This window comes from Zophobas morio, unplaced genomic scaffold (assembly GCF_036711695.1).
Source record: "Zophobas morio isolate AGI-343-1 ecotype UQ-CSIRO unplaced genomic scaffold, CSIRO_AGI_Zmor_V1 ptg000012l, whole genome shotgun sequence".
Lineage (NCBI taxonomy): Eukaryota > Metazoa > Arthropoda > Insecta > Coleoptera > Tenebrionidae > Zophobas > Zophobas morio.
Window position 1 is genome coordinate 3,857,748 of NW_026972117.1, and position 12,208 is coordinate 3,869,955.

At 25.3% G+C, this 12,208-nt stretch overlaps 1 protein-coding gene across 4 annotated transcripts in view; it reads left to right on the plus strand.

Moving 5' to 3' along the window:
- Window positions 1-12,208, plus strand: part of LOC135127667 (SCY1-like protein 2) — a 274,358-nt gene that overhangs the window by 74,139 nt on the left and 188,011 nt on the right. For all 4 annotated transcript variants that reach the window (XM_064054200.1, XM_064054197.1, XM_064054199.1 and 1 more), the window contains exon 2: window positions 7,727-8,024. In XM_064054200.1, the coding sequence (XP_063910270.1) occupies window positions 7,845-8,024 (180 nt within the window). In that variant the 5' untranslated portion in view covers window positions 7,727-7,844. The remainder of the gene's footprint in view (window positions 1-7,726; window positions 8,025-12,208) is intronic.

The following is a 12,208-nucleotide window of genomic DNA, read 5'->3' on the forward strand; positions in this document are numbered from 1 at the left end:
ACCCCCAAAAATCTAAAATTTAAAAAATTTCCAAAATTGAATTGGTGCAAAATTGCGGAATACTTGAGAAAACGAGAAAGTCGAGATTCGGGAAATAGAAATTTCGAAAAATCGAAAAATTGAAATAAAAAATTTTAAAAAATCAGAAAATCGGAACATCCAAGATATCGTAAAATCATTTTTTGACGCATTGAAAAATGTGTAATTAAAAAAAACTGGAAATCCAGAAACCGAAAAATCTAAAATTTAAAAAAATTAAAAATTGAGGAAGCAAAAAATTGAAAAATTCCAAAATCGTTACATAGAAAAATTGGAAAATCGAAAAATTTGGAAACTGAACAATCGAAAAATCGATGTTTCGATAAATCGAGAAATCGTAAAAAATTGAAAAACTGAAAACTTTAGAAACTGAACAGTCGAAAAATTGAAATATGGAAATTTCGATAACTCAAGAAATCAAAAAATTGAAAAATTGAAAAATTTAATAACCGAAAAGTTGAAGATCAAAATTTAAAAACCTAAAACTCTAAAAATAAAAATTCGGAAAGTAAAAAAAATGGACCAACTGAACAATCGAAAAATTGAAAGATCGATATACAGAAAAATAAAATCGAAAAATCTAGACCCCCAAAAATCTAAAATTTAAAAAATTTTCAAAATTGAATTGGTGCAAAATTACGGAATACTTGAGAAAATGAGAAAATCGGGATGTCGGGAAGTAGAAATTTCGAAAAACCAAAAAATTGAAATAAAAAATTCAAAAAATCGGAAAATCGAAACATCAAAATATCGTAAAACAAAAAAATTGATGCATTGAAAAATGTGTAATTTAAAAAAAACTGGAAATCCAGAAGCCGAAAAATCTAAAATTTAGAAAAGAAGCAAAAAATTGAAAAATTCCAAAATCGTAACATAGAAAAATTGAAAAATCGAAAAATTTGGAAACTGAACAATCGAAAAATCGATATTTCGATAAATCGAGAAATCGTAAAAAATCACACAAAATATTAAAAATCGAAAAATCTAAAACCGAAAAGTTGAAGATCAAAATTGAAAAATCTGAACTCCAAAAATTCAAAAAATTAAAATATAGAAAAACGTAAAATTTTACATCAAAGAATTAAAGTTTCGCAAAATTGAACATCGAAAAATTGAATAATCGAGAAATCGAAACATCAAAAATCGAAAAATTGAAAAATCAAAGAATCCAAGTACTAAAAAATTCCTAAAATGAAGTGTTGAAAAATTTATACCTACTTGGAAAAATCAATAAACAAAAAAATTGACGCATTGAAAAATGTGTAATTTAAAAAAACTGGAAATCCAAAAAGCGAAAAATCTAAAATTTAAAAAATTTAAAAATTGAGGAAGCAAAAAATTGAAAAATTCCAAAATCGTAGCGCAGGAAAATTGGAAAATCGAAAAATTTGGAAACTGAACAATCGAAAAATCGATATTTCGATAAATCGAGAAATCATAAAAAATGACACAAAATATTAAAAATCGAAAAATCTAAAACCGAAAAGTTGAAGATCAAAGTTGAAAAATCTAAACTCCAAAAATTCAAAAAATTGGATTATAGAAAAGTCGAACTAAAAAGTCAAAAAATCGAGAAAGCGAAAAACGTAAAATTTTAAACATCGAAGAATTAAAATTTCGCAAAATTGAACATCGAAAAATTGAATAATCGAGAAATCGCAACAACAAAAGATCGAATAATTGCAAAATTAAGGAAAAATTGAAGAATCGAGAAATCCAAAAATCCCAAAATCAGCAATCAAAAAATTGAGAAATCCATAAACCGAGTAGTCGATAAATGGGGAAATCAAAAAATATAAAACTCGAAAAATTTAAAAATCGTTAAATTGAAATATGTATCAGAAAATTGAGAAAGTCAAAAATAAAAAAATCGAAAAATCAAAATTTGAAAATTCAAGAAATTCGAGAATCGATATATGGAAAATTCGCCGAACAACCTGGAAAATGGAAAAACCAAAAAGCCGAAAAAACGAAAAACCTAGAAATCGAATAGTTGAGAAGTGGAAATAGCCCAAAATCGAAAAACCGAAAAATTAAAAATTGAAAAGTTGGCGAATTTAAAAAAAACTGATAAATCCAACAATTGATAAACTGAAAAATATGGAAATTGAACAGTCGAAAAATCGAAACATCGAAATTTCGATAAATCGAGAAATCAAAAAATTGAAAAATTAACCAAACAATTAAAAATCGGAAAATTAGAGATAAAAAACCGGAAAATTGAAAATCAAAATTTAAAAATCTAAACTCTAAAATTAAAAAAAAAATAAAAATTAAAACAATCGGCCAGCTGAAAAGTCAAAAATCTAAAATTTAAAAATTCGAAGAACGAAAATATTGATATATTGAATAATCGAAAAATTGCAAAATCGATAAATCGAAATATCAAAAAGTCGAAAAATCGATGAATCGAAATACAGAAAAATTCCTAGAATGAAATGTTGAAAAATTAATATCTGGAAAAATTAATAAAACGAAAAATTGTAAAATCAAAAAGATTAAAAACTGAAAAATTGATTGTTTTTCTTTAATAATAATAATAATATTGATTTATTGACTAACAGATCAAAAGGTCGAAAAGAAGCAAAAGCTGTACAATAAAAAAGATAGAGAAAAACAATAAATAAAAATTTTAAAGAACAGATATATCCAAAAATTGAAAAATCGAAAAATTTAATAACTGAACAATTGAAAAATCGGAAAATTGAGAACCAAAAAATCTAAAACCGAAAAGTTGAAGATCAAAATTTAAAAATCTAAAACTCTAAAAATAAAAAAAATGGACCAACTCAATAATCGAAAAATTGAAAGATCGAAATACAGAAAAATAAACTCGAAAAATCTAATGGAAAATGGAAAAACCAAAAAGCCGAAAAATCGAAAAACCTAGAAATCGAATAGTTGAGAAATGGAAATTGCCCAAAATCGTAAAACCGAAAAAATAAAAATCAAAAAATCCAAAAATTGAAAAACCGAAAAATTTGGAAACTGAACAGTCGAAAAATCGAAATATGGAAATTTCAATAACTCAAGAAATTAAAAAATTGAAAAATTGAAAAATTTAATAACCGAACAATTAAAAAATCGGAAAATTGAGAACCGAAAAATCTAAAACCGAAAAGTTGAAGATCAAAATTTAAAAATCTAAAACTCTAAAAATAAAAATTTGGAAAATAAAAAAAATGGACCAATACAGAAAAGTAAAATCGGAAAATCTAGACCCCCAAAAATCTAAAATTTTAAAAATTTCCAAAATTGAATTGGGGCAAAAATGCGGAATACTTGAGAAAACGAGAAAATTGGGATGTCAGGAAGTAGAAATTTCGAAAAATTAAAATATTGAAATAAAAAATTTAAAAAATCAGAAATTCGAGACATCAAAATATCGTAAAATCAAAAAATTGATGCATTGAAAAATGTGTAATTTAAAAAAACTGGAAATCCAGAAACCTAAAAATCTAAAATTTAAAAAATTTAAAAATTGAAGAGGCAAAAAATTGAAAAATTCCAAAATCGTAGCGCAGGAAAATTGGAAAATCGAAAAATTTGGAAACTGAGCAATCGAAAAATCGATATTTCGATAAATCGAGAAATCGTAAAAAATCACAAATATTAAAAATCCAAAAATCTAAAACCGAAAAGTTGAAGATCAAAATTGAAAAATCTAAACTCCAAAAATTCAAAAAATTGGAATATAGAAAAGTCGAAGTAAAAAGTCAAAAAATCTAGAAAGGTAAAAACGTAAAATTTTAAAAATCGAAGATTTAAAATTTCGCAAAATTGAACATCGAAAAATTGAATAATCGAGAAATCGAAACAACAAAAGGTCGAATAATTTAAAAATCAAAGTATCCAAGTACTGAAAAATTCCTAAAATAAAGTATTGAAAAATTTATATCTATTTGGAAAAATCAATAAATCGAAAAACTGCAAACTTGAGGAAAAATTGAAGAATCGATAAATCTAAAAATCCCAAAATTAGAAATCAAAAAATTTAGAAATCTATAAATCGAGAAGTCGATAAATGGGGAAATCAAAAAATATAAAACTCGAAAAATTAAAAAATCGTTAAATTGAAATATGTATTAGAAAATTGAGAAAGTCAAAAATAAAAAAATCGAAAAATCAAAATTTGGAAATTCAAGAAATTGTAGAATCGAAAAATGGAAAAATCGCAAAAAAATCCGGAAAATTGAAAAACCAAAAAGCCGAAAAATCGAAACATCTAGAAATCGAATAGTTGAGAAATGGAAATAGCCCAAAATCGAAAAACTGAAAAAATAAAAATTGAAAAACAAAAAAATTTGGAAACTGAACAGTCGCAAAATCGAAATATGGAAATTTCGATAACTCAAGAAATAAAAAAATTGAAAAATTGAGAAATCGGAAAATCTAAAACCGAAAAGATGAAAATCAAAATTTAAAAATCTAAACTCTAAATATTAAAAAAACTAAAATTAAAACAATCGGCCAACTGAAAAGTCAAAAAATGTAGAAACCGAAAAATCTAAAATTTAAAAATTCGAAGAACGAAAATATCGATAAATTGAATAATCGAAAAATTGAAAAATTGAAGGATCGAAATACAGAGAAATTCCTAGAATGAAATGTTGAAAAATTAATAAATTGTAAAATCAAAGAAAAATTGAAGAATGGAGAAATTGAAAAATTGAAAACTGAAGAATCAAAAAAATGAAAAATCCCAATATCGAAACATCGAAAAATCGTAAAATGTAAAAATCCAGAAAATCCATAAACCAAAAAGTCGAAAAATCTAAAAAGCTAGAAATCGACTAGTTGAGGAATAGAAATAACCTAAAATCGAAAACCGAAAAATTAAAAACTGAAAAATTGATAATGTTTATTTAATAAAAATAATAATATTGATTTATTGACTAACAGAGCAAAGGGTCGAAAAGAGACAAAAGCTATACAAAAAAGACAGAGAAAAACAATAATTACAAATTTTAAAGAACAGACAAATCCAAAAATTTAACAATCGAAATATTTAAACATCGAAATTTCGTCAAAAATTGCAAAATCGAAAAATTTAATAACCGAACAATTGAAAAATCGGAAAATTGAGAACCAAAAAATCTAAAACCGAAAAGTTGAAAATCAAAATTTAAAAATCTAAACTCTAAAAATAAAAATTTGGAAAATAAAAAAAATGGACCAACTGAATAAAAAAATTTAGAGACCGAAAAATCTAAAATTTAAGGATTCGAAGAATTAAAATATGGATAAACTGGATAATAATCGGAAAATTGAAAAATCGGGTAACTGAAACGTCAAAAAAATGAAAAATTAAAACATCGAAATACAGAAAAATTCCTGAAATGAAATTTGAAAAACTAATATTTGGAAAAATTAATAAATTTAAAAATAAATGCAAAATCAAAGAAAAATTGAAGAATGAAAACTACTGAAAAATGTCTAAACTAAAATATCTGGGAATTGAGAAATCGAAAGTTGTAAAGTCGAGAAATCGAAAATCACGAAAATCGAAAATTTGAGAAAAAATTGAGAAAGTGGATACACGATTGTAAAAACGAAAAATATAAAATTTACAAAAAAATTGGGAAAATTTATGAAACTGAAAAATCAGAATCGTGTGAAATTACAATTGAAATTTTGAACTATTAAACATCAAAAAATTGAAAGTTTCAACATTACAAATTTGAAAAATTGGATAATCGCAACATTGCCAATTCATTAACGTTGAAAAATCAAAAAATTGAAAAATTTCATAACTATAATACCAAAAGTTGAAAAATCTGAAAAATTTTGGAATCGAAAAATTCTAAAATTCAAATACATATCAAACAATTGAAAAAAAACTCGAAAAATCCGAAAACTGAAACATAAAAAAATAGATAAATCGGAAAATTGAAAAATCGATAAATATAGAAGTCAAAAAATTGAAAAATTGAATAATCACAAAACTGAAATTGAGAAACTGAGAAAAAAGAAATTGAAAAATCGAAAAATGGAAAAATTCCAGAATAAAGGTATCGAAAAACTGAAAATCGAGAAATCGAATAATTGGAATTGTTTTTAAAATTTAAAACTGAAAAATCAAAAAATTGCAAAATCACAAAATTGATAAATTAGATACACAGTTGTAAGACCGAAAAATTAAAATTTAAAAATAAAAAAATTGGGAGAATTTATGAAATTGAAAAATCAGAATCATGTACAATTAAAATTGAAATTTCGAATATTTAAAAATCAAAAAATTAAAAATTTGTAAAAAAACAAAATTGAATAATTGAATAACTGGACATCTGAATATTATTAAACTGTAAAAATGGAAAATTACAAGATTACAAAAATTGAAAAATCGATTATTGATGAAATCGAAAAATTGCAAAATCGTAAAATTGATATATGTATCATTAAGTTAAAAAATCAAAAAAATTAAAAAACTGATAACTGTAAAAACAATAATTGAAAACTCTATAATTGAGAAATTGAATACCTGACAATTGAAAAATTGTTTCATTAAAAACCGGGCAATTGAGAAATCGAAACATTGTAAAAAATAAAATTGATAAAGGTTTTTTCGACAGAACTTCTCTCGTGCAATAAAAATTTCCATATTTTTTGAAAAATTATCAAAGTAATACCTATTTATTTGTTTCAAGTGAGTTTCTCTTTTATAAAATTTTGTAACGACGTCATCAACATTTGTATAAGAGGACATGTCAATTTGTATAGATGCACATGGAACCAGTGGTTTCTGATTTGGTCAAAAAAATAAATAAATTGACACATTCATTAATTTTTTGAGTCACCCTCGCTAAACAATTCGAAAAAATATGATTGTAATGAATGAAGAATTTTCGATAGGATTCATGCGGCAAAATTTTGAGTAACATCTACAATTTTTTGGGAGGATGAAGAGATATATTTTGATTAAAATTTTACCGCGAAGGAGAAAAGGAGACTATTTCATGTATGAATATTTCGAGACCTGGATTATTATAAAATTAAACCGCTGAAAATTCCGATAGAGCCAATTTCCGAAAACCCTAGTCAAAACAAGCGAAAAACCTGATTTTTCAAAGACCACAAACTTTTCTAATTAAATTTTCGCCAAAGTAAAACGTTCTTCGTTTTGGAAGTTCGGTAATCGTATCACCGGTTGCTCAAAGCCAAATTAGCTCGTAAAAATATTTCACAATGTTAATAACCGCCACATTTATCTGACGATTATAAAGAAAACACTCTGCCTCAGAAGCGGGCACTTTAATATAAACTTGGCAGAAAATAACGATCATGAAAGTGAAACGCATACTAAATAGCTGCAATTTACATTTCAAATATCGCCGAAATTACGTCTGAAAGCTGTTGTAAATACTTGCTGGAGGTTCTTATATCACCTTAGACATAAACGACTCATTTAAATTGCTTACTCGTATAACTAATTTAATTATTCTTGAAGACGCTGCATTCAGATTTAAATTCACCAGGACTAGGTATCAACCCAGACACAATTTATCACCCTCAACACATTCCTTGATGCCTTGATAATCCCCGCAATCTATTTCGCCGAAACGCATAACTCATAAGTCGCTTCATAAATTCGTAAAATTAAACCCGCATCAGCAGATCTCCCCCATAAAACGCACTATAAATCTGCGATAAATTTCTAATACACTCTAAGTTTGCGATTTTGTTGCAGGAAACGGCCGAACATGGGGAACTTATTCGTTCGGAGCGCGCTTTCGTAAAACGGGAATTTATCGCGGGTTTTTATTTTGAAATGGTGCTTCTTGGTGGTCGAGCGTAAAGTCGTACCTATGAAGCTGTCAATGCCTACCACTACGATGTTCTCCAAGTTCAAGAGCGGCGGAGGCGCCCAGAGCCCGCTCGAGACCAACCCTATTGGGCAGTTCTTCGAAATTGGGAAGCAGACGGCGAGCGCAGGGCCGGAATTAGTGTGGAGGATCCACGATGCCTACAGGAAGAGCGACGGAAAGGTAAACTAAATTATGTTATTATTTTCCTTATGTACCAAGTAAACACAGAAACTTGAAAAAATTGCCTTCCCTATTTATTTTATTAGGACTATCATATAGATACTAGAAAGCCAACCAAAAATTGGCTAATCATCCCCAAGAGGAATTTGATGACATCATCTCCAAAATTTACAATAGTAAATTTGTGTCCTGGTGTATGAATTCGTGTTCAGTTTTTACTTTAGCCGTCCAGATTTTTGGAAAAAAATTTTGAAACTGAAAAACCGGATGCTCTGAAATCTCGCAACCGTTTTAAGATTTATTTATTCGTTTATTCCCTCGCAAAGAATTGATGACGACATCTCAAAATTTTGCCAAATAAATCCTTTCTTAACGTGCAAAATATTATGACTCATAGTTTTTAAAACATTTTTATAATTTTTCAATGTTTCCATTTTTCGATGCTTCGGTTTCATAATTCTTCATTTTTGCAATTTTTTTTAATTTTTCAATTTGCAAGTTTTCAATTTTTTCGGTTCCACAATTTGTCATTTTTCGGTTTTCCCGATTTTATCTTTATATCATTTTTCATTTTTCAGTCTTTCAAATTTTCAATCTTTGATTTTTCAATTTATTTAATTTTCAAAATTTCGATTTTACAACATCGTTTTTTGGATTTTGCAATTTTTCGATTTTTAAGTTCCTCAATTTTTAATATTTCGATTTATCAACTTTGCGCTTCATCAATTTTTCAGGTTTTTGATTTCCAGTTTTTAGATTTTTCAAAGTTTTTGTTACATAATTTTTCGTTTTTCAATTTTTGATTTTTCAGTTTAAAACTTTGCAATTTTCCCATTTCTTTGATTCGAAAAGTTGAAAAACCGAAAAATTGAGATATAAAAATTTTAAAAATCCGGAAATGTAAACAAAAAAAATCGTAAAAATGTATAGTTTAAAAAAAAATTACTTAAAAATAGAAAAATCAAAAACTCAAAAAGGAAGACATTTAAAAACCTCAAAATTAAAACATCGTAAAATTGGAAATTCAAAATCTCCAAAAATTTCGAAAAGCTAAAAATTCGAAAAATCCAAAACTGAAAAGCTGAGAAACTGATAGTCCAACATCGTAAAAGATTGAAAAATTTAAAAAAATAGATAAATCGACAAATTCAGAAATCGAAAGATCGATAAAGGAAATATGAAAACATGAAAAATTGAGTTTTCATTCTATACTTACTCGTTTTTTCATTTTTGATTTTTCAATTTTAGAATTTTGCATTTTCCCCATTTCTTTGATTCGAAAATTTAAAAAATCGAGAAAATTGGATATTGCGGGGAATCGAAATTTCGAAAAATCGAGAAATTGCAATAAAAATAGATTAAAAAATCGGGAAATCGAAACATAAAAAAACGTAAAAAGCGTATAGTTTAAAAAATCTAAAAACCGAAAAACTGAAAAATCACAAAAACGAGAAATCGAGAAACCGAAATATCTAAAATTTCAAAAATCGAAAAATTGAAGCATCAGAAAATTATAAAATCGAGAAATTTAAAAATTCTAATATCAAAACATAGAAAAATTAGAAATTGAAAAAATCCAAAAAATCGAAAATGTGAAAACCGAAAAGTTAAGAAATCGAATACTCCAGAAACGAAAAAAAAAACCGTAAAGTGGTAAAGTCGAAAGATGGATAAATGGAAATATAAAAAAATTATTGAAAAATATTAACTTTAAAAATGTTCCAAGTTTTTGATTTCCAGTTTTTAGTTTTCATTCTATACTTTTTCGTTTTCTCATTTATTATTTTTGAATTTTAGAATTTTGAAATTTTCCCATTTCTTTCATTCGAAAAATTGAAAAGTCGAAAAACTGAAAAATCGAAAACTGACAAATCTAAAAACAGAAAAATTTAAGTTTGAAAACAAGTGTCATTGCAAATCGAAAAATTTCAAAATCTGAAAATTGAAACATCCAAAACTTGGAAAATCGGAAAACTAAACAAATTTAAAATCGAAAGATTGAAAAATCAAAAAATTTAAAAATCAATAATCGAAAAATGGAAAATTGAAAACTCGTGAAACTGCAAAAAATTAAGCAAAAATAAAGAAAATAAAATACCGACACGGAAAATTGTAAATCGATAAATTGAAAATTTAAAAATTGGAAAATTAAAAATTGAAAACTCGCGAAATTGCAAATAAAAAAACTTGAAAATCCAAAAATTGAAAGATTGAAAATTCAAAAATAAAGAAACGAATAATTGAAAAAACTGAAATTGAACTGAATCAAAAAATTACAAAAATAAAAAAAATACAAAATCTAAACGAAAAATAGCAAAACTAAAAATTGCAAAATCTAAAAATTGAAAGAACAAAAGTTGGAAAATCGGAAAACTAAAAAATTTCAAAATGAACACTCCAAGAAATTCTAATCCTAAATTTGAGGAAACACAAAAAGTGAAAAATTGAAAAATTGCACACTGAAAAAGTGAATTAACGAAAAATAGAAACAATTTAAATTGTAAGAAGAAAATAAAAAACCGAAACCAAAAATTGCAAATCGAAAAAACTGAAAAAACGCAAAATTGAAAAATCCAGAAACTGAAAGGTCTAAAATTGAAAGAACGAAAGGTTAAAAAACTTAAAACTGAAACAACGAAAAATTGGGGATCAAAAAATCTAAAAATTGAAACATCCAAGAATTGAAAAATCGGAAAACTGAAAAATTTAAAAATGGAAACTTGAAGATACGCATATCATAAAATCAGACACAAAAAATTGAAAAAACAAAAAAATTATAAAGTCGGAAGATTGAAAATTTGAATAGCTGTAAAAATAAAGACAGTAAAGAATAGAAATGAGAAATAACTCCAAAAACCGAATAAATGAAAAACTGAAAAATTTAAAATTGAAAAATTAAAAATAGAAAATTCATTAAATTGTAAATTGAAAATTCGCAAAATATAGAAAACGAAACATCCAAATGTTGGAAAATCGGAAAACTTTTTCAGGTTTTCGATTTTTTAATTCAGGAAATTTCTAAATTTTTTTTTTTGAGATTTTTCGATTTATCTAATTATTGATTTATTAAATTTTTCAATATTTCCGTTAAAGTATTTTTCAGTATTTCGATTTTTCCTTCTAGTTTCTCCATTTTTTAAATTTTTTATTTTTAAATATTCGAATTTTTAAAATTTTTCGGTTTTTCGATTCGATTTTTCGAGTTTTTTTCGGTTTCTCGGCTTTTTACTTCGAATTTTCAATACTTTTTCGATAAGGGGATTTTTATTTTTTTTATTGTTCAAATTTCTCTATTTTTCAATTTTTCGATTTTCATTATTCCGAAATTTTATTTTTGTGATTTTAAAATTTTTCGATGCTTCAATTTCTGGAATTTTCATGAGATGCATTTCGTAAAATTGAAACAAAAAATGAAAAATTGAAAAGTTGCAGATCGAAAAATTGAAAAAACGAAGTAACTGAAGAAAAATGATATTGAAGAAACAAAAATCTGTAAAATTTAAAAATAAAAAACCGAAACCAAAAGTTGTAAATCGAAAACTTGAAAAAATGAGAAATTAAAAAATCGAAAATCGAAAAATTGAAGAATCCGAAAATTAAAAAAAAATAAAATTGAAAAATTTACAAATCATCAACTCGATACAATGAAAAATAGAATAATTGAGAAAATAAAGAAAACAGAAAACCGAAACCAAAAATTGAAATTGAAACAACTGAAGAAACCAAAAATTGAAAAATTGAAAAACCGAAAAATTACAAATCGAATAACTGCAAAATTTAAAAATTGAAGCATCCAAAAATTGAAATGAAAACTTGAACATATGCATATCGTAAAATCGACGAAACAAAATAATTGAGAAATTGAAACGAAAAATGGAAAAAAATTGAATTGAAAAAGCACAAAAATTAGAAAATCGATTGAAAAATCGAGAAACTAAAAATAACGATAGTAAAAAACCGAAATGAAAAATTTCAACTCAAAAAACAGACTCAATTTTTCAATTTACCGATTTTCAGTTTTGTGATTTTAAAATTTTTCGATGCTTCAATTTCTGCATTTTGTAAAATTGAAAAAAAAAATGAAAAATTGAAAAGTTGCAAACCGAAAAATTAAAGAAACGAAATAATTGGAACAATTAAAATTGAAGAAACAAAAATTTATAAAATCGAAACATTGAAAAATC